General features: G+C 39.5%; 1 protein-coding gene across 1 annotated transcript in view; it reads right to left on the bottom strand.

The window, feature by feature from the left end:
• The window catches only part of LOC119417586 (cyclin-dependent kinase 17), a 49,770-nt gene extending 28,430 nt beyond the window's left edge, over window positions 1-21,340 (bottom strand). The window contains exons 1-3 of the mRNA XM_037684827.1: window positions 21,031-21,340; window positions 12,916-13,076; window positions 10,300-10,461 (exon numbers count right to left, since the gene is read on the bottom strand). Of these exons, the coding sequence (XP_037540755.1) occupies window positions 10,300-10,461; window positions 12,916-13,045 (292 nt within the window). The 5' untranslated portion in view covers window positions 13,046-13,076; window positions 21,031-21,340. The remainder of the gene's footprint in view (window positions 1-10,299; window positions 10,462-12,915; window positions 13,077-21,030) is intronic.
• Window positions 21,341-23,729: the final 2,389 nt, after the last annotated feature.

Raw genomic sequence — 23,729 nt, 5'->3', positions numbered from 1 at the left:
ACTCGCTCTATCGCGGTTCATTTAAGAACAGTACTGTACATGTACATAATATTTTCCACAAAAAAATTAATAAAATAAAATGTAAATGCCCCACCATTTTGTAGTTTCTTTTCATTAAGCCTTCACTGTTTTTGCCAGTCTAAAGAACTACGTTACCCAGTTAGCAATCAGTTTACTTCCCAGAAGTCAACACTGCTTCCAACCGCTGCTTGCTGCAAATGGAGGGAAAGTTTTGCAACTCAAAGTCAGAAGTTCTGTAAGGATAATCTCACAGGACTGGCAGGAAAGTCACAAATAATCCTGAAGATGACCTCATCCTTCAAGTTGTATCTTCACTGCTGAGTAATTGGGCTGCAGTTGATCTGGACTCAGTGTGACCCGGATCCTGGGAGCTGCAGATGACAGACAGCTGCAGGGTTCAGTCAGGTGCTGGTCCGGACCGGGCCAGAGGTGGTGGATTAAATCCTGGGCAGCAGCATGCACTCATCAAGCTGGATGGGGCGGTGGGCTTCAGTCAACTTGTACCTCGTATGAAGCCTTCCGGACCAAAGGTGAAACGTTTCAGCACACAAAAAAAAAACCTGTCCAGATGACCTGACTGAAAAATGTTGGACTGTACCACGTATGTTTTTCATCTATCAGGTCGGACTGGAACCGAGCCGCTCCTGTACTGCAGAGCCTGGAAAGTAAAATTTAGTAGCTATATATACTTATATGTAGCTTGTTGTAAAAATTAGTAGGTTTACATGTATAGAGACTGATTGTGGGCTTCACTGCTGCAGGATAGGTCTGCAGAAATGAACAGAGTCCGCATAAAACATAGCCACTACTGTTCTGCAGAGCTAGTAAGATAATTTAGTAAGATATGTTGTTAAAATGATGTAGGTTTAAGAACATTACAAGAGTGTGGGAAGGGATTCTGAAGCCTTAATATAAGTTTACTGTACTTGAACTTGGACTACTGTATCCCTACTTAGTGGTTTTTCACTTATCCTGAGGCTTCAGGGTACGGAGCGACCGTGATAAGATGAGGGACTACTGTATTTTAAAAAAAAACTTCAATTTACCTACCCCATAACTTTAAAATTGATAGATCATGGCTGTATTTGTGTTTTCTAAGGTCACTTAGTTGTGGTGGCCATCTTAAAAAGGATTGAATGGCAAAAGTTACTTAGTTGTAAAAGTACATTCAATGAGTTCTTTCTGAGTGTTTCATTAAAGTCTTTTCAGTGGTTCAGGAGACAATTTGCTAGCACAGACAAACCAACACCTGCTCACACACACACACAAGCAAAAACATTTTGGACACAAGCAAAGACATGATGGCCCTTTAGCTTTCGGTGGCGGGAGACAAAAATCAAATCAGAACGAACTTCAGGAGGAAGACAGGAATCATCAAGACTCACCGATGCGGTTTCCTGGTGGACGACATGAGTCCAGCATTCGAAGCATACGAAACGGTGACAACCTCAGCGGGGCTTCTCTCTCTCCCATTTTTGTCTCCCCCAATTTGGATTCTCCCACCCTGGGAGCACGACTTGAGCACCCTTGAGGATTGTCTGGTGTTTCCATTATCGCAGAGGGTTCAAACCACAAGTGTTTGAAAGTGCATCTGAAAATGTTACGCCCAAGGAAGTTTAAAACAAAAAAAAAAAGGTCCTTTTCAAGAAGAAGAGGTCATCTCAGTTCAGTTTTCAGTCAATAGGGCTGGGTGGCTCCCACGTTTCAGAAGCTGTAAATGATTGAAGGTTCAAGCTTTCTGCCGGTGAAAAATCCAATAAACAGTACATCCAAAAGGAGCTCCAAGCAGAGGACTGGGAGGACAGGAGGACAGTGGAGGCACACTAATCACAGCAACAACTCCCTCAGCTGCTACTCCACTTTATCTTTCTCTCTTTCTGTGGGTTTTTCAATAGCTGCTCCCTCCCTTCATCTCTTCTCCTTTTTCTTTCTGCAGTCGCGCTCTGCTTGCTGACTAAGGAAGGTCAAACATCGTGCAGGTAGGTAAAATGCTGCAGAGACGACCTAATGCACGTAAGCTCGGTGCTCTGAGAATAACAGGTGTTCTGTCTTCATTTGTGTCATCCAGAAACAAGCATGCAAACGGGCAAAGATTCACAATGCACTTATCTTGTAGCTCACAGCAGAAAAAACACTTCCATCTGTCACATGTTCCACTACCGGACCTCACTGTTGACCAGATCTTGTTTTTACTTGTTACTTTCCCATTTATGTGCACTCCACGTTCCTCTTTTTCCCAACCTTTCTCTCCAGCTCTGTCACGTGTCCTCCCTTGTTGTCCTTGGTTATTCTACTTATCCTGCACGCCACTCCTCAGGCTGTTGTGCTGCTTTCTTCCATCCACTTCCCTCTCTCAATTATTCCCTTCTTGCCGGTGGCGCCCCGATCAGTGCTTCAGTCCTCTCACTCCCCTCCCTTCACCTTGCTTTTACTCTCCTCCCTCTCATGTGATATCAGCCTTTCTCTCGATCTCCCTCTCCTCCTGTCTCCATCTCTCCTTCCCTCGCTCGGAGTTCAGAGATGGTATCGAATATCCGCACCGTCTTTCGAGCTATGAGCTGATGACATTTTCTGCATGATCAGCCCCGCTCTTTCTTAAACTCAAAAATGACTTATTTAAAAAACAAAGGTCATACAGATGACTCTGACACAACCAATGGAGAAGGCCATACATACGCAAATATCAGAAAACTTGTAAACGCCACTGTTTAGTAGAATTGTACTCTTTAATTTAAAAATGTGTTTGAAATAAAAGTAAGAAGTAATTTCAATTTTTGATAAAATGTGTAAATGCTCTTTTACTGTATAAACAACCGTTTTATAATGACTGCATTGGTTTAACAGCTATCAAATCTACATATATCATTTGTCATTCCACAAAATAAAAAAATATTGGTGCAAGCAAGTACAAAGGAGTGCATTAACAAAACATTGCAGCAAGGAAACCGTAAGTTTTACTACTTTTACTACTTTTACTACTTGTTTTCAGCATGTCAAGAACAGCCAACAACGTAAGCAACCTAAGTGATCTTACTGCACATTCAGGCCCACACTTTGTTCCACAGTGGTAATTTAACAGAGAAACCCCAGAAAGTCCATTCTGTCAGCCATATAAAAATTGTATTACCACATATAATGTCTACAACATTTTAAGGCTTCATTGCAAGTGTAAAAAAGTGGCTGTTTTGTAACTGATTTGATGCATTTTATGAATTTAAAAAATATATTTCCTGCTACAGATTAAACCACTAAGCAGTATATACAGCTGTTCTAATGAACCTTGATCAGTCAATATATTTTTAAAATACTTCAGAAATGACGAAAAATAAACTTGACAAATGCGCATATCAAGAGCGACTCTTATTAGGACAATAACTAAAAATAGTTTTAGAAAGTTGTTGTTTTTTTTTAAGCTACAAGCATGTGTGAAGTCTGGAGACACACTGAACAGATAACTACAACAGTGATTGCTGTGAAAACTTTGGCAGGTGTTAAAATTTTTGACTCACCGGGGACAGATGTTAAAATGATTTCTTCACACGTCGCAAAAGACACACAGAATTCTGTGATTTGTCCACGAGTGCAGATAACTCGTAAGATGATGTATTGATGATTAAATACTCATAGATGCCAGGTTGTTGGCTATTAGTTCCTTTCTTTCGTTTCTTGTAGAGTCTTGGTCCCAAGTGCCACAATGGAAGCCAACTTCAAAAGAGGTATTTAGAGAAAATTGATGCATCGAACTGGAAATTTCATCCAAATGTCAACCAGATAAAGTCATAAAAGGCCATCTTCCCTCATAATAATCTCACAGATTATTGCTTCAAAGAGCCAATCCGCAGGCTGCTGGGAGACAAAATCGTACATCCTTCTTCATGTCAATTATCAGGCTGTCTTGTAAACATTAACAAAGAAAACACGCTCAAGCAGAGCGGTTCACACACCCTACATGTCAATAATGATGAACTTAATTACAAAACCACTTACAAAAAAACATCACTTTACCAAGCTTTCATCCACCGATGCGATTGGCTTGAACTTGGTCAATATTGGGGCTCATAGGGGTACGGTTTACGTAAATTGCCACTGGAACATTTTTAATATGACAATGTGTTTAACAGTACCAAAATAAATGTGTGTGAAGACTAACCACGCCCATTACCTACACTTTAAATTAAGAGTGCTGTTCGCGTTCTTTCAGAAGATGAATCGTTGAGCTTCAGGCTGTTTAAAACATCACGGAGCCAAGCTAGCCACTGAACTACGTACGCATGGCTTCCTCGACACTTTATACTCACAAACAACTTTACACATGAAAGCTTTCCTCTTTCTTTAGAGCAACAGAACTGTGATTATTTTAAAGTTTCTTTCCAGCAGCCACCTTCTTGTAAACATCTCTAGTAACAAATTTGCCTGACTACTGTAACTATAAGTTTTCAATTAAAAAAAATAGTATTCTACATTAAAAAACTATAATTACCACAGTATGATAATGGACTAATGAGACAAATGCAAATCAAAGTGCATTTCTCATCCCTCAGGAACACGCATGCAAAGAAAAACATGCTCAAAAGCCTTAGAGGGAAAATGAAACCAAAGACTGTAGTACAGCAAGTACCTTTGAACCTCTTATCCACATTTGAGGAATCTTATTATTCAATTACCTCAATCAGGGTGCCTAACTGTAAGCTACTGGCCCTGCTGATGCCAAATATCTCAAACGCCCTAAAAGCCACTCTTTCTACATTTAGCTCTGAAAATCACTGGTATTCATTAGCAACATTGTTCTTAGGCCTTGAGCATAAAACAGGAAGTCAACCTGAAATATTAAAAACAATAACACACTTGCAGGACCAACCACATTAAAGGAATCCACTCCATTGTTCTTATCAAATCCATCTGATGATTGCGTAAATGGATAGCTCGGAGCATACGGGGGGCGAGGGAGAAGTCTGCAGATATTAATGCAATGTTAATGCGTTACATTAAATCCCTGGCGCAGACAAGGTCTCGTGGTGTGCAAAATGCAGGGAGAGAAAAGCTTCTAATCTTTTTATCTCTACCCTATTCTGGTTAATTCAAAGTGTTAAATACAGTATTCTGGTGTATGAAGCTAAAGAGCGGGGGGAGGAGAGAGAAGCACCGGAGGAGACATCTGTGAAATTCAAAAATAGCAGCCTGTAATAAATTTGGAAACGAGTCGACAGCTTTCAGAAACCTTGTTTTAGTTGGGTTCATTGGAAAATCCAAATTGTTCCTAGGTGTGAGTAAGACTGTGAATGTTGTTCGTCTCTTTGTGTCCCAGTGATGGACTGGAGACCTGTCCAGGGTGTACCCCGCCTCTCGCTCAATGGACGCTGGAAAACAGGCACCAGCTCCAATGTGACCCAGAAAGGAAAAGGCGTGTAACAAAAGTGATTAACAGATGGATGTTTTAGTCTGTAAAACAGACAGGATGTTGACATAATTCTCAGTAGTTCAACTACAGATAATTACACAGAAGGAGATGCAGATGTGGTGAAAAAGGAAAATTGCAGCAAAAACTTTCCTTGATTGTACAGAAAGTACAGTGTGGTGAAAGTGGGTGTTGGTCCCTGTAGAAAAAAAACAAAAAACAGGAACAGTGCACTGGGCAGACACAATATACTATTTACAGGAGTTCTTGCATTTACAGAACTCAAATATATCATAAACAAAGATGTTAAAGAGAAAGACAGTCTTACTTTGTTCCACTAAAGTATGAATACATCATTGATCATTTGACTGTAACAAGTCCTAAAATTAGGTTAAACCACTTTCAGGTGGACCACAAAATGCATTCTCCCAAACTAAGCCAAAATGTGTGAACTACTAACAAATTACATCCTATAATTTAAACACTGTACTGTATAACACTGCTCACACAGACTCATGTTCGTGCTGCTGTTCGGCGTATTGTTTTTATGCTATTAGTGCTAAGTGTATATTCAATTGATATTTTTCTTAGTTCATAGTCTTACATATTACTGTTTTTCTTTTATATTTTATTATTGGATGTAACTTGGACCCTGTGTACATAATTTCGCTCCACCACATTTACCACATGTGGTGCGAACAACAAGAATATCTGTATCTGTATAAAAATATCTGCAGCAGGCCTCGTTTTAATCACGTTGTGTGTGGCATTTTTAGTCTTTCACACTTTGTTACAGAAATAAATTCAACCCACTTTACTTTACAGCTTTGCTGCAAATGAGTAAAGCTTGTGGGCTCTAATTAATACATAACATATTTAAGGTACTTTCACAGCATTGAGTTAAGTTGCCATCTGGACTTTGGACCATCTGGGCCGTTTGCAACTTGACAATTCTGTTGCATAATCCTACTTTGGCCAAGTTCAGGGAAAACCTATTCTGACAGCCACTTCTCAGAAGACTGACGTGACAGCTGTCTTGAGTCATTTCATACATTTTATGTTAGGGTGATAATGATTTTAGGGCACTTTTTGGATCGATGAACAGAAAAAATACTTTCTTAGCTTTTTCCAGTAGTCCATTTCTTAATGCTTTAGAACAGCAAAGTACCAAAATGTCACTTTTTAATCGTCATTAATCAAGTGCATTTAATCATCAACACTCAACTACCAATACTAACACTGCTAATTCCTATAAAATTAGTACACAGAGTACGCAGTGCAATATCTTAAGTGTTACTCATCCAATTACCATTTTGTAAATCATAAGATCTGCTGCTGACAAATCGTTTTCGTATGTCCTGATGTGTACAACCTTGGAACAGAACGGGGACGTGCTTACTTTTTCCCGACTTTATACGAACAGAGCAAGTACGGTAAAGTAAAATACAGAAAGAAAAAGTGAGAAACAGAGAAAGGGTGGGTAATCTCAGTGCAGAAGGAAAGAGAGATTGCATCATGTCACTCTGTTAAAGGCTGCAACGTGCCCTGGCTGCCAAATGGCACACAGTGAGTCAGCGAGACCGACCAGTGAGAAACGCACACACACAAACATGCACGGCATACCTCTTAATTTTTCAAACTACACTTTATCAAGATTTTAATAATAGACCAGCATCTATTCTGGGTCTTGCCATACTTATGCTTCGAGTCTTTTGAGGCTCTTCTGAATGCACAGACAGCTGCAGATTTCAAAGACTTTCAACCAGAGGACACCACTTAATCAGCCTGAACTAAATGTACATGATTATGTTTTAGTAATTTAATGTACACATTATTCACATACTGTGCATAATATACATTTTCCACATTTTTTTTTTTTTTTTGGTTTTGGGGTTCAAGAATCAGATCCGCAATAGGACTGAGCACGTCCAAACATATCATGCCCTTTCCAAGAGACTCAATTGCATTTCTAAACCCAAGTTACCTTATTTTTCAGACTATAAGGTACACTAAAAATCCTTTAATTTTCTCAAAAATCAACAGTGAGCTTTATAATCCAGTGCACCTTGTGTATTAATTCTGGTTGTGCTTACTGACCTCGAACTGATTTTGTGTGGTGCACGGTGCTCAAAAACTGGTCAAAATGAACTTGTTTTGCTTAATGAGCCTTATAATCTGTTGTGCCTTATGTATGAAACAGACCCGTTCATTGATATTGCACCTTATAATCCGGTGTACCTTACAGTCCAAATAATACAGCACACCTCAAACCTTAAACTTTATCCATGCTTGTTTTTTTTTTCCCCCACAGATTGCAAGTTTTTATTAAACATTTAGGTTCTAATGTAACTTTAAATGTAGCAAGGAGTTATGTTTTGCAGTATGTGATTTCTGCAGACCGTTCTCCCTCAGCGTCTCCCTCCCGTCATGCAAACTTTTCATTTCTAATTCTCCGTCTCCAGGCCCTAAAAATCAATATCTCACTTCTCCATCTTTTATACCCTTGCCTGGCATATTATTCTTTCTTTTTATACATTTTTTACTTTAATTTTAGTATTTAATTTATATTTTGGTGTGTTAAGCCCTGCTGCTTCCGATATTAGCCATCCAGCCAAACTGGGAAATGAGATTACTGGGATCCATAAAGCCACACACAACATTACATAATGTGGACAGAAGGAAAAAGTGACTGCATGAGTGTTTGTGCATGCGTGTGTGTATTTGTGTACATAGGATTAAGGCATTAAGTGCTTTATCCTTCCACATTGATAGTAAAAAGTTGGCAAGATGGTCCAGTTGTGTCAGTAAATACAGATGTAATACTCAGTGAAAAGCCTCTCAGATGCACTAACAAATACATTCCTATTTGCGACTATATTTATTAACAGTGCATGTATTATCCGCCCAAAGGTGATGTTTTTCAAGTGTTCTCCAAATATGCATGCATATAAATCTGCCACAACATTAAAAGCATTAAGAGGTCAAGGGAATAACAAATATTTAACCTAGTGACTAAAAATAATTATTAAAAGGTACAATTTTACGCTACGTGAGCCACCTCAGACAAAGCATGAGAATTATATCTGACCAAACCCCTACTCTGCAACCAGCAGACTGCCACACTGTTGATTTATAAGCAAAAAATAGGGTTGTTACAGTATGCCTAATTGATGGTTTGGTACATATCTTGGTAGAAGTGTCACAACTTGGTACAGGTTCAACAAGAAAAAGAAATACCAAATGCCACTTTTTAAAAAAGTAATACCTGACCCAAAAGCAGAGACAAAAAAGGATCTATCATAGCAGGTCATGTACAACAAGCTGTGTTATTCTAAACAAGCCATGGTCCATTTTGGTGTAGCCAGGGCAGCAACATGAGGTTCAATAAAGCATACACCTGCTCTGAGAGTGGTGATCACCTGTGACCAACGTATTTATCATCAATTTGCTTTACCCATCCAAAACATCTGTACTGAACAGTTATGGTACAAGTACACGTACCATTATGCACCTTGCAAATAGTGCAATGCAAAATTATTGCAATATAATGAAGATGTTTTAGCCAGAAACAATCTTTAATCTTAAGTAGATTGTGAGTCCTTAAACAACCATAAGAAACGGTTGTTCTAAGATAAACTTACATGGCAAACGATGCCAGACGTCATTAAATCTCAGATTGTGAAATTATGATTCAGGCTGCAGGAGACATCATTTTCACTTATGAACTGGTCATCCTCAGAGTCCCATCTTCCTGGTGATGGCCAGAAAAAGAAGATCTTAACATTATTAAGATTCTTCATGGCATTATGGAGAAGAGTTTTCACTTTCCCATTATCGATACAAAATCATGGAGGAAAAGATCAGTGCAACTATTGATGGAAATGAAATGGCATAATGTTAATATTAAATCAACGCCACAGTGTGCAGTTCTTATTTACTTGAATAGAGGGTTTTTATGGATCTTTCTGAAATTTAGAATCTTGTTCGACTATGCATAGGCCTGTCACGATAAACAATAAATCAATTAATAGCATGATAAATTAAAATTATCTACCCGATTTTCATTTATCGGCTTTATCGTTTCTTCGTGTCTCTCTCTTTCTGAAGACACTGGATGACAAAAGGCTCCACTCTGGTGCTCTTCACTGACCCCTCCCTTTCTATTTAAAATCTGTTTTAATGATCCAAATTGCGTTTTTGGATCGTTAAAAGCAGCTAAGCTGAGAAGCTAAGCTACGAGCTAAGCTAACAGGCTGACCTCGGGGAAAAAAACCTGTCTTGTCGAAGCTCCAAAAATTCACGGTTGAAACCCGTGACTTTGTGTAAAAAGTTGTTTTTCTCTGCAAAAAGAAGCTTAGAATTTGTTTACTCATTTTTTATTAAAAGCTTTGTGTGAAAAATGTTATGCTAAAGAGCTCAAACCACACCGAGAGTCCGACATTTTGAGAACCGAAGAGAAACAGCCCATGTCACGTCAAGGGGCCTCCCTCCCATTTTTATTAAAGAGACGCGCTGCTTGCTCCCTCACTATCCATCCTTCTGTTCAAACGATGTTATACTGCCATCGGTGGTCAAAAAAGGTACTACACTCTAAACAAATTAACCAACATTTCTTCTTAAATTTGACAATAATTACTAATTACTTATTATAATTACTAACTATTGTCAAATTTCAAACAATATTATCGTTTATCGTAATAACTTCTGAGAAAATTACTCGCCCAGCAAAATTTGTTATCGTGACAGGCCGAACTACGCATCGTAAAAACAAAAAAAATAACTGGTCATAATGTATTATAAAATGGAAAACTCAGTTCCCTGATGTGTCTTTGCATACTTACAGGTTTGTTAGTGTGTGTGTTTTTGCACGTGTGAAATTATACCCAAAGATCCAGTCCTGTGCAGGCTCAGGAAGGCTCTTTCCCTTTCCAGCCCCCCACCTGGCTCTCTGCGTAAGGCGGTGCGGCCCAGATGACCGGCATATTGACGCAGGAAGGAGGGAGCACTGTGAGAGGCAGGAGGGTGCACGGAGCACACCATGGGCACTGAGATCCACAACATACACAGACAGCCATGGGAAACAAGGGCAAAAGACAAAAGGAGAAAGAAGAAATAAAGGGAAAGAGTCAAAACCAGAAAAAGCAGGGCAAGAAACTGAAGCAATTGGAAGAAAATAAATTATATGAAATCAGACTGAGACCAAATCCAGAGACGAACCGAATGCAGGACAAGAAATAACAGTTCAGTCTGTAGTAGTGATAAATTCAAGGCAAAGATGTGAACAGTATTTGGGTTCGAGAAAGAAACAACAGTCGTACACAGCAAAGGAAACTGCAATCAAATCCAAGGCATGCACAGAGAAAAAGAAGCTGAGTCACACGCATTGAGGGCTGTTGACAGAAACAGACAGTAAAGGAAGACATGCACACAGAAAACTAGCAAAGACATTGAAGTAAACAGGCAACAAAGGCGAGGAGGAGCAATCCAAAACAACAGCTCTGCTAATAAACATCATAAACACCTCCTCCACGGTGTTTAAAAACCAAAATATCTCATGAATTAACCCTTTGAAACGATAGCGCAGTAAGTAAACATGTATTATCAGATTGAATCACGTTGTAATGATTCTTCTCAGGGCTGTTTTTGCAACTTCTGGAGGTGAGGAAGGGAGTGTTGGCATTTGCATGAGTGTGAGGAGATGACACAGCAAAGCAAAAAGAGCTAAAGAAGCTGGTGATGTAGGGCAGTTGTTGAACATTAATGGTCCTCTCGTCATCCTCTACATCACTTCCTCCACTCTCAGACTGATGAACTGACACAGACCGAGCTATTAAAGACCAAACAGTTGGGGGGAGGGGGGGGCTGTAAAAATGGCATGGCGTGAGTAAAATTAATCAGGTGTGGGTATCGGGATGTTGCAGCCCTCAAGCTGGAAAAGCAACGAGAAAACATTGTACATTTTAAAAAAAAAAAAAAGCAAAGAAGCACCACACAACACGGCTATAGTTGAACAATGAGATGCTTTTGTCATTTTGTTATTTTTTTTATATACGTGTTAAAACAGAAGTGAGATGTAACACCCCAAATTTAGGCATTAAACAAAGCTGAACCTGTAATCCTGGACGAGTCCCAGCAGATGGCAACCAGACTTTCTAAAACACAATAAGCTCTCCTCACTAGAAGAAACCTTCACTTTTTGGGTGAAAACACAGAATTCACTCAATTTCAGGAACTCGCTGACGTTCTAAGCCTATTCTGGTTTTCAGTCTTCATGCTTAACCAGTTAAAAACAAAATATACCTATTAGTTAATTGTGATAATATGTGATAATAATTGTGAAAAATGATGGTAAAGAGGATGACACCAGAGGATTAAAAATCACTGGTGGAACTTTATGTTAGTGAGCTTGCACGTCTGTACACCTTTAATGAGATAAACAGATTATTCACACAAATTTCTTAAAACGCCAACACGTAATGTGTTTACATACGCATGTGCTGGTTGAAGTGGTAAACAGATCATCTCTGTGCAAAAGGAGCAAACTACTGCAAAGTATAAACTCAATACTTCCTGCTGTAATTTAAAATAGGTTACTTCAGGTTATCTTAATCCAGAAGCGTTATGTTTGGTAGTACAAAGTCTAAAATCTTGTTTCAGAAATTGTTTTGAGCAATTCTTTAAAGAAAATGTCTTCAGGTTTTATGAAATATTTAGTCCATCTGCAGCCTTTTAAAGCTCCGTTACTGTGTCTACCCGGTAAGTTAAAAGGGCAAAAAGGCCCAAAGGAAATACTTCAGCTTACTTTTTTCTATTTTTGCAGCACTCTAATAAGTATTTTTAGATGTGATTAAGATTATACTGGTGAAAAAATGCAACACCATTGGAGGATTAGACGAGTTTGTGTCTGCTGATTGTTGGGTAAATTTCAAGAAACTCAGCCGATTCAAAATGTTTTCAAAAACAACCCAAACATGCCAACTATCGCTTGACACTAGTAAAAGTTTGTTAAGTACTAGCATCATTTTAGCACTATAACCTTTGAATAACGCTTCATTTTTTTCACCTTAAAATAAACAAACCTGATAACAGAGATTTCAGATTGAATTAGAACAAGCCCAGGTGTATTAACCAGGGCTGCGTTCCACTTCTGCAGCTGTGCAAACTGCTTCTTTAACACAAAATGCTAAATCACAACTTCCTCTTTGTGGACTACAACCCTCTTTAATGCACCTGTGTTTGCTCGACTATTTAAAGTCAAAACGTTTATAAAGAAATAGCATTAAATATTGATTTATAAAAAATACAAAATATGAACTTATAACTGTGCAACCATTAGAATGGCATGACATGGATAGAATGCAGATATTCTATTATATTAGAAACACAATTTTCTCAAACAAGAGCTGCAAAATAATCCCCTTCACACATTCTGTGTGCCAGAGTGATCGTGTTTGCTGAGGTGTTTGTGTATACTGTACGTGCAAGAGTGCACGTCTCACCGTTGTCCCTGGCTGTAGATGGCTCATCCAAAGCGATCTGTTCTGCCAGTTCAGACAGAGAGTCATCGACGGGCCGAGCGCTGCGTAGAGTCATGGACAACCTCCGCTTGATTATCTTCATCCTGTCCATTTTCTCAGCTGCACCACTGGGGCCCACTACCCTAATGAAAGAGGGAGAGAGAGAAAAACACGATGATTATCATCCAAAGCATCTCAAGCACCATAATCACAGCCATTTTCCCCTCAATATAACCATCAACAGCTAGACGCACGCCACCTTGTTAACCTTCAGCGTGTACAGTGAAACTACTGCAGTGCGACCTCTGCGCATTTTCCAAAGTTCTTTGGGTTTCCGATGATTGTGTTTGCTCACGCAGCGTGTGTTCTCATTGTTATGCACCCCCCGTGCAAACATGGCAGAATAAAAAGACAAAGAATGAGAGACGGGCAAACCCAGAGGAGTGCAGAGCGAGGGAGAAGTAGAATAACAACAATTTACTAAAGAAAATACCGTGTAATGCGGCTGAGTGTGCGACTCGTCTAAGGTTTGTGGAGGAGAACAACGGTCTCAGAGAAGCTGTGACTGACACTCGGTGACACAGGAGGTTTCCTCAACGGACCTCAGGGATTTAACAATGACTGTCTGAAATTTATTTTAAAGCAAAATTCATTCAACCTTTATTTAGACAGGTTAATCCCATTGAGCCTCGAGGACTCATTTACAAGAGAGACCTGAAAATAGAATGAATGTTACATTATTCATAGGTTATTTATTAAACTACTACTCTATGCAAATGCCTTTGAGTCATAAACAAATGTTGCACAAAGTTTCCCGTCCTTTAAAAGAAACTAGTTTTACCTCAAGAAATTAATGTTTTACCAGCTAAATGTAGCACACAGACAATTTAATGAACTGTAATTGGTATTACAACACCCCCACCACACACACACACACACACACACTGCCCTTCACGTTGAGGCCATCCTTGGATTCTTCAACAAAAGCCTTTCAGGCTCCCCGTCTTTCAGGCCTGTAAGAGTCAAGCAGCGCTTGGAGGGAATTCAAAGCATCCTCGCTCAGGACAACTGGCTTTCCTTTGCTTAAGAGAACAGAGGATGCATTGACATTACCTTTGACAGCTCAGACGAGGGTGTTCGGATGTTTCTTATGAGACAAATAAAAGGCCTAGCATTCCTTAAAAGAATGCATCTGATCGGACGCATTTCAAGGAGATTTAAATCATTTTACGATGAGTAATGAAGAAGCTGTAGCCATTTTGGTTAAAATCTTGAAAATACTGTCAGGCATATTCTGCACACAGATGAAGGCTGGAGCACACACACACACACACACACAGTATCTTTGCATTTTGGCTGCAGGCGATAAAGTTCAAAAGGAAATCTGAAAGCTAAACAACAGGAACCCTCATTTATCTCGTATCATTTGTCACCTTATTTACATATTTTCCAACACTCCAAACAACCCAACTATATTTCTTCAACACTATCCTGGATCTGTCATTCAGAAATCATCAGAAATAAATGAGTCACATTATGAGAAACAGCTGGTGAAGCTCATCTTATTACTCATTACTCAGTTATTAGAGCAATGTTATTACCAGCACACACTCAGGATCATATCTAAGCATGCAGACATGTGCACGCATGCACACACACACACACACAATAAGAACTAATTTCACAGTCTTTATCAGAGTTGATTTGGTACCAACAGGATTTGTAAACTCAATCTCGGTCGGCAAAAGAAGAGAAAAACCTTCAGCTTACGTTAATTTGAATAAATATTTCGTAAAGATTCTGAGTGTTGATTATATTATTATTCATTCATTCAACCTTTATTTAGACAGGTTAGTCCCATTGAGCCTCAAGGACTCATTTACAAGAGAGACCTGAAAAAATAAATAAATAAAATAAATTATAGTCTGCATTTGACACCTGGAAAAATAAGCAAACAGTTTACAATTAATGAAAATATATATATTTATTTATTTATTTATTTAATTATTGCCTGAACAGTTGGGCAATTACTCGTTGGGATTTTTTTTTAATGCAAGGTCAATAAGAAAGAGCTTTTAAATGTGTTTGTGCAAGATTAAATATTTTAGCTGCTTACTGGCTGGAAAAAACAAAAAACATTTGAATGTTTTTACTTAAGCAGCATTTTCAATTCAGTTCAATTTTGTTGCCAAATTTATCCTTTGACAACCGAGTTAGAAAGGGGACGTTTCAGATACCATGAGTGTATCTGTAACGGTCAGTTTTACATAAAGTTTTAGAATTAATAAAAGCATTATGAATGTGTTATTGAAACTGGTCGGATGTAGATGTGCAGTGGTGAACAAGTTTTGTGCACCAAATGAGACATTATTTATTAAATAGCCATAAGTCTTTAAAAACGAATTATGTCCATAATTGGTTTTTGCATCTTTAGTGGTACAAAACTCATTTATCCTTGTCCAAGTACTGAACTGAATGTAAAGCTAGGCCACAATAACAAATTTTGCTGGGCGATTAATTGTCTCAAAAATTATTGCGATAAACGATAATATTGTTTGAAAATTGACAATAATTAGTAATTATTGCCAAATTTAAGAAGAAATGTTTGTTCATTTGTTTTCCGTGTTGTACCTTTTTTTGACCACCGGATGGCAGTATAAGACTGTTTGAACCGAAGGATGGATAGTGAGGGAGCGAGCAGCGTGTCTCTTTGAGAAAAATGGGAGAGAGGCCCCTTGACGTGACATGGGCTGTCTCTTCAGTTCTCAAAATGGCGGACGCTCTGTGTGGTTTGAGCTCTTTAGCATAGCATTTTTCATGCAAAGCTTTTAATTTAAAAATAAAAAATAAAAAAATCAGTAAACAAGTTCTCAGCTTCTTTTTGCAGAGACAAACTTTTTACACAAAGACACGGGTTTCAACCATGAATTTGAGCTTGAACAAGACGGAGGTTTTTTCCCCAAAGTTGGCCTGTTAGCTTAGCTCGTAGCTTAGGTTCTCAGCGTAGCTGCTTTTAACCATCTAGAAACGCGATTTTGGACAGTTAAAATGGATTTTAAAGAAAACAGAGAAAGGGAGGGGTCAGTGAAAAGCACCGGAGTTGAGCTTGTTGTCATCCAGTGTCTTCGGTAGAAAGAGAGAGACAGGAAGAAACAAAGCCGATAAATGAAAATGAAGTTGATCATTTTCATTTATCATGCGATTAATTGATTTGTTTATTGCGACAGGCCAATGTAAGGCTCAAATGTTTTTAGAATTATGAGGAAAATGAAAAAGCTACTAGTCTAAGTAAAATTAACTAAAGAGATTAGTAACAGAGCTCTGGTTAGACTAAGCAGACATATAAAGTACAATTACTTAAAGTAAACTTATGTACTAGTATCAGTGCATTTTATCTACCCCTTCTGCTTGAGCAGGCTTGGTGGGAGGAGGCCGATAACAGAATACACTTCTCCACTCTCACATCATGCTTGACATTTATTTCTTTAAGGCGAATTCTAGAAGTTTTTGGACTGGAGACCCAGCATGCAGCACCCACACAGCAGAAGAACCTGGCTTTGTGTGAGGCTTTGACGTGTAAACAGCACAGAGTGATACACATCGCACCTAGCAAGATGCAGGTGAAGATTCTCAGTCATCCAGGACATGGTAAATAAATAAAGAAAAAGGTTAAAAACCATACAGCTGGACTTTACTTTGTAACTGAAGACAGTTCACTTCTCATCCAAGGAGATTTCTCAATTCAAAGAATGGAGAGTGTGGAGTTTGAGTTATAAGTTGAGGTGTTGTGTAAACTGGATTCACATGCAGATTTCCCTCTCACTCCTCACAATAGAGGTTCGTTAAGTCGTTGTTAGGCTGACTCATAGATGAGCCACTCTGGTCACATGAATGAAGTTCTTGATTGGAGTGAACGTGACTGGGTATCAGGACTAAAGCTCCATTATCGGTTTTTGACAGTTGAAATCTGAGACCTTCTCCTCTATTTAAAGATGGCGTCTCTCTTTTTACATAGATGACTTCCTTCACCCCCTCTCAAACCATCCGTCTTCTCGGTGCAAAATGTGAACGTTTTGGTCCTCAGAAGAGAGTTCCGTATCCTTGAGGTATAGGTGAACCTAGCAAGACGGCAGTCACAAGCCTCACGTAGCACTGTCAAAGTGGCAATTCTAGTCAGTGGCGCTAATCAGTGGGACAACAGATGATGGAGACAACTTTCACTGTCCGACTTATTCAAACGTCACGCAGGCATTTCATGTGATTTAGAGCAGCACAGCTCAACAATAAGAAGTGAAACAGGAGCAGTGTGATGACAACAAACACAGAAGAGCAAAGGTTAACAAGGTAAGTGACATAAAGAAGTAAAGGAATAAAACCTCTTAGTCTTACAAAGCGACTCGTCCGTTTCTTTGAGCAACCTATGAGCGTATGTTTCCACATGCACGACACGTGCAGAGCAGCTGCACGGAGGTCGTCTGGTAGGTGAGGTGAACTCTCACACTCCAAAAAAAGATGGAAGAGGAAGAGGAAAGTCTGATTTATTCAAGACACACACACACACACACCATTTGGGTTGCTAGGTTACAGGCCCGGGCCAGAACCACAGATTCTGTCTCTGAGGTGAAGAGACGGAAAAAAAAAGAGACGGGGAGAGACATGAAAATTCACAACACAATTTATATCTCAGTTCACACACACACACACACACACACACACACATGCGCGCACACTCAAAAATGCCCATGTCAGCTTTCAAAACTTCATCCCTCCAGTTTGTAGGTCTCCACAGAGCCCTGAATCATGCAGTCCTGATAGTCTGGCCCTGGGATTCCTGTTCTAATTATGTCTCTTGAAAGCAAAACAATGAATGGATCTGAGGTCACACACACACACACACAAAAGCTCTTCTGACATTACAGATGCACTAATAGCCTTGCATCATTTGCTTTCAAGGATTTTTTTTATTTTATACATGTTTTTTTTTTCCAATCAAGATTGCATTTGTTTTTCAGTCCTAAAAATCTTTCATCCTTCCACCTTTCTTTCTTTCCTTCTCTTCCTTTACAAGCATGCATTTTCCTGCAGTTCACAAATGCATGAATCATGCATGCATGCCTGCACACACATGCAATGTGGCACAGTGGAGGAGTGGAGCCACTCCAAACACTGCTGTCCGTGCAGCAGCAGCCTGGGGATGCATGAGTAATGCACAAATCTACCCAACTTCAGAATCCCACACACGAACGCACACGTAGCCAGATAAAGCGAACAACCGTCCATTTCTCTCAGAACAAACCCGATGACTTCTCCTCTGCATCGCCTCCATCACGACTTAAATGTCCAGGAAGTTGATGAGAAGAAATGGAAAGAGACCGAAGAACAACCAAAAGGAACAAAGGTCAAAACAAATCCCTTCCTAATTTGTGAAGCAATATATTAAAAAATAATGCATAACTGAAAAAACTACTTGTTGAAAAGTGCAGCACCTTCCATTTCACTTCGTTGATCATCTGTTCTGAAGCCAGATATGATCAGTTTTTGAGATAAAAACTATTTTTGGCTGAAAGTTTTGTTCTGTTTATATAACGGGGATCCCAACCATGGTCCTTGAGGAACACCATCCTGCATTGTTTTAGTCGTTTCCCTGCTTTGACACACCTGCTTTGAATGAATGGATGATTAACAGTCTTCTGCACAACTTGAGGAAGTAATTAAAACACGAATCAGGTGTGTTGGAGCAGAGAAACAACTAAAACATGCAGGATAGTGTTCCTCGAGGACCAGTGTTGGGACCTGTACTAGAGTATTACTTCCATCTGTAGTAACATCATTAAATAAAACTAGCATTCCTTGAAGAAATGCATATAGTCTAATCACTATCCATCCATCCATCCATCCATCATCTTTACCCGTTTATTCCATTTTGGGTCACGGGGGTCGCTGGTGCCCATGTCCAGCAATCACTGTGCGAGGGGCGGGGTACACCCTGGACGGGTCTCCAGTCCATCACAGGACCACATAGAGACAAATGAGACAAACAACCATTCACTCTTTCACTCACACCTAGGGACAATTTAGAGTTACCAATCAGCCTAACATGCATGTTTTTGGTCAGTGGGAGGAAACCGGAGTACCCGGAGAAAACCCACGCATGCATGGAGAGAACATGCAAACTCCACCCAGAAAGGCCCCTGGACCGGGGTTTGAACCAAGGACCTTGTCGCTGAGAGGCAGCAGCTCTACCAGTTGCGCCACCGTGCTGCCTCTAATCACCATCACCAAAGTTAATTTTTTTTATAATCTGCAAGCACTAAATCACGTGATGGGACTGATTTTCTGCTACTATCGCACCAAAGATAAGCTCAATATATGTAAATTTGACAAGAGTTAAAGCCACTTTTGAATTTTCTAAAATCATATTTGTAGATTTACTTAATGTACCAGACCACATCACTGCCCCCCACCATGTTTGAGAGAGGCCATGATTAAATATCTTCTCTTTTGTTCCCACCGTCTTGGTACAGATTCACTTTGATTTTAGTCTTCCACATTCAAGCGTTTGCTGTCACAATCTAGTCTATCTGGTCTTTTGGTTCTTGAGTGCTGTGGACCGGGAGGATAATCCTCCATGTTTGAGCTCATCATTCATGAAGATGTCTCTGGGTTGTAGAGACCGACAGTGATGTTCCTGCCTCCTCGGGTCAAAAAGAGCTTTTCTTCACCATGAGAGGAATTACAGCAGTCTCCTGTGGTCAGCGAGTTTTTACTGTCCAGAACCAACAAGAGGAATATTCCTCTGAAGGCAAAAATTAGAAACGGTTCTCATAAAGCCTCAATAATAGTTGCAGGCCTGTAATTCCTTTAAGAGATGCGTATAATCCACCACCTTGCATACGGGAGTTTTAGACTAACGAGGGCAAAGTTGTAGCTGTGTGGTCAAACACTGGAAAAAGAAAAACAATGTCCCATGCAATATTGCAAGATGCCACACTATATGTTTTTAAATGAATCTCAGCTACTGTCACAACTTTCAACTCACTACCTGTACGATTACCTGAATTACAGCCAATGTTAAGTTAATTTTATTTTACAGCCTGGTTTTTTAAGGTCATGTCACATGTGGCTGTGTCAGCCATCTTTAAAGAGAGCTAGCTCCAAAACATAAAATCACTTGTAGTTTCAGATCATTTCCTGAAAGTTTCAAGAAAATCTGTGTAGTGGTTCACAAGATATTTTGCTAACAGATAGTTTTCTACAAATAATTTATGGCAAACTTTGTACAGTCTGTTAGCACTCGTAATTTGAGATCAACACCAAATTTTAGCTCAACATCAGCAACACTGGAGGAATTTTAGCCATTTGTGTGATGTTTGTCTTAGTTTGTTTTGTTTGTGTGTGGCCTTGGCAGCCATCTTGAATCTGATTCCAAATTTGCTTTCATTAAGTTTCAATAAAATTCGTCCAGTGGTTTAGGGGATATTATGCTGACAAAAACAGACCACATTGTAAAACAGAAAAAAAAATAATAATAAGATACAAATGCCACTAAATCGAACCCATTTAAGAGCTAAAAGAAAATAACAAGTAGTATCTGAGTCATAAAACCATCAACCACCCAAACACTCTGGGACTCTTCGTGTTTAATGTCTGCTTTGATGCGCAGACTCGGAGCTTCCAATCTGGACATCCCGCAGTGAGATGCGCATAAATAATTTAGCGCTAAACGATCCTCCCAGATGAGGAGGCGCTCTGAGAACACTGCACCTCCACCTCCTGATGATCCGGAGGTTCCTCCACCTCCTCCGGGCCTTTGGAGCTTCGGTCAGTCCCTCTCTCCCCGGGCTTTCCTGACGCACACATCCGGGAGGAGGAGAGTCAGGCTGGGGCAACAAAAAGTTACTCTCTGCCGCCAGACGGGCTGACGCTGCCCCGCTGAATGTTGGAGGAGCTGAGGGACAATCATCCGAGCCGCCAAGACTCCCACACTCAGTGCTGCGCCATTTACATATTTAGGTTCAAATAAAACACCTGCAGTGTGTGAATAATGTGTTAAAGGTGGAGGGGCAAGAGGCCCGCCGTGAACAGAGCCACACCGACCTGCTGCTGATCCTGCCGCAGGAGACTATTGTTCCTCTCGCGTGCGGTAATCCGGTGGGATGAAGCCACTGCGACAAGTTCCTGCAACTACTTCCCCGTCCGAAAGCACGACGTTGCCCCTGTCGGATGTCGCTTATCCCAGAGTCGCTCGACGTGTCGCCGTGTCCCGCCGCCCGACGGAGCGCTTCGTTAGCCTGGAGTAAATCATTCTTCTGGGTCAACTTTCGCTCCGGAGCCGCGTCCCGTCCGGTGATGATGAGCCAGATGAGCCGCTGCCGCTGCGTGGATCCCGAGTGGAAGCAGAGGCGTGATCCCGGAAAACACCGCAAGGGGTGTGCGTGCGTGAGAGGAGCGTGTGTTAGGCCCCTATAATATCCACCCCCCCCCCCCCCCCCCCCCCCCCAAAAAAAAAAAGATGAAACAAATGAGCCGCCATTATCCAATACCCATTTAAATACAGGAGCATCTCTGAGTGATGCATTATCATGAAAACTGGACTTTCCTGAACGAGCTGAAACTGACTTGTTAAAGCTAAAACAAGCAAAATACTAGCTAAATGCTAGCTATAAGCAAAAGGTCAAATAAAAACTAACAAAACATTTGGTAATAGCAGCAAATGGTTAGTAAAAACCTGAAATAATCACAATACCAGTAAAAATCCAAAAAGAGCAAAACCAGCTGAAAGGCAAAACACTACCTAAAAGCTAAAATTTGAAAAATGCTACCTAAAAGCAGAAGGCTAGCAAAAAGTAGTAAAAGGCTCAAAGCATACAATAGTAAAGTGCTAGCTAAAAGTAGTAAAAGATTTGTTGGAAAAAGGTTAGCTAAAAGTAACTAAAAGCTAGGTAAAAGTAGCATTAAGGTTAAAAGCAGCAAAATGTCAACTAAATGTAGCGAAAGGCTAGCAAAAGGCCTAAAGCTTAAAATAGTAAAATGTTAAAGTGGTGAAACATTTGTTAGAACCAGTGAAAAGTTAGCTAAAAGTAGCTAAAATCTAGGTAAAGGGTTAGTTAAAAGCAGCAAAATGTCAACTAAATGTAGCAAAAGGCTAGTAAAAGGCTCAAAGCTTAAAATAGTAAAATGCTAGCTAAAAGTAGTGAAACATTTGTTAAAACAAGTAAAGTTAGCTAAAAGTAGCTAAAAGCTATGCAAAAGTAGCAAACGGTTAGTTAAAAGCAGCAAAATTGCAACTATTAGGGAAAGGCTAGAAAAAACAGCAAAATGCTCAAAGCTAGTAAGATGTTAGCTAAAAGTAGTGAAACATTTGTTGGAAAAAGGCTAGCTAAAAGTAACTAAAAGCTAGGTAAAAGTAGCATTAAGGTTAAAAGCAGCAAAATGTCAACTAAATGTAGCGAAAGGCTTGCAAAAAGCTTAACGCTTAAAATACAGTAGTAAAATGTTAGCTAAAAGTAGTGAAACATTTGTTAGAAGTAGTAAAAGATTAGCTAAAAGTTAGGTAAAAGTAGAGGTTAGTTAAAAGCAGCAAATGGCTAGTTAAAAGTTAGTAGCGCATGCTAACTTCAGGTCTCTGAGTCCCCTTGGTTCAATGGGATTAACCAGTCTAAACAAAGGTTCTGCTTAACTCTAAGCTAACAGTAGCAAAATGATAGCTAAAATAGCTAAAGCTTAGCTAAAGGTAGTACAACTAAAAATGTACAAAACAAATCAATTAGTTGTCTCTTAATAAAACAAATTATTACACAAAGTAGCATGGATGTCCTCTTTTTTTAAACCGTGCACACAAGAGGGCAATCCACATGATTATTTTCATGTTTTATGGGGGAGGGGGCCAAAGTAAAAAGAGAAAGCTACTTATTAATGCGATCTGTAACGCTAGAAAACACAGTTGTAGTGGCAGCTGGTATCTCTCCTTTGTCGCCACCGTGTGGTCGATTTAAAGAACTGAAGATTGATTTCACTCAGAGGCCAAATAAACTTTATATCAAATTCTTTTGGGGGGGGGGGGGGGTGCTTTGAATGGCACTAAATCAGAAAATTAAGTAAATTAGGTGATGATGAAACCGTACAAATATCAACATAAACAGGGGTGTATAGTAAGAAGAAACTATGAACAATGAACTTTTTGTTTAGCCTCTCCAATTGTAGGTCCCATAAAATAGCCATAAAACCCTCCCTTTCATTAATATCACTGTTCATCTGGGAATGTTTTGACTCAATCTTGGACTCACTGCTGTGTTAAGCACTTTAGTAACTATTTCTATTTTAAATGTGCTATATAAATAAATCTGACTTGACTTTAAAAACACGTTGGCAGAAAGACAAACCTGTCCAAGTCCCAAAGCCAGTCTCTGTGGTAGTTCCAAGCAGCAGATATTTCCTCATTCTATAACAATGACACTCATTAACATCCAAAGACTGACAGTGAAAAACATTTTCATTATTATCTCCGTCATAATCACAAATGAAAAGAGATAGAGAAAAATATTAGGTCACTCAATCAATCAATTTTATTTATAAAGCACCCTTCATACTAAAAGCAGCTCAAAGTGTTGTACAGAATTATAATCAATAAAGCCACAAAATAAAAGTAAACAACACACAAAAAAACAAAAAACAAAAAATAATAATATATGGAAAATGTATAGACTGAACAGAGATGAACCAGTTCAGGAAATGTAGTTAAAAAGATGGGTGTTGAGCCTGCTCTTAAAAACAACAACATTCTCTGCAGCTCAAGG

The sequence above is a fragment of the Nematolebias whitei genome, chromosome 11 (assembly GCF_014905685.2).
Source record: "Nematolebias whitei isolate Nwh7 chromosome 11, NemWhi1, whole genome shotgun sequence".
Taxonomy (NCBI): domain Eukaryota; kingdom Metazoa; phylum Chordata; class Actinopteri; order Cyprinodontiformes; family Rivulidae; genus Nematolebias; species Nematolebias whitei.
This window is presented reverse-complemented; position numbering and strand designations above follow the sequence as displayed.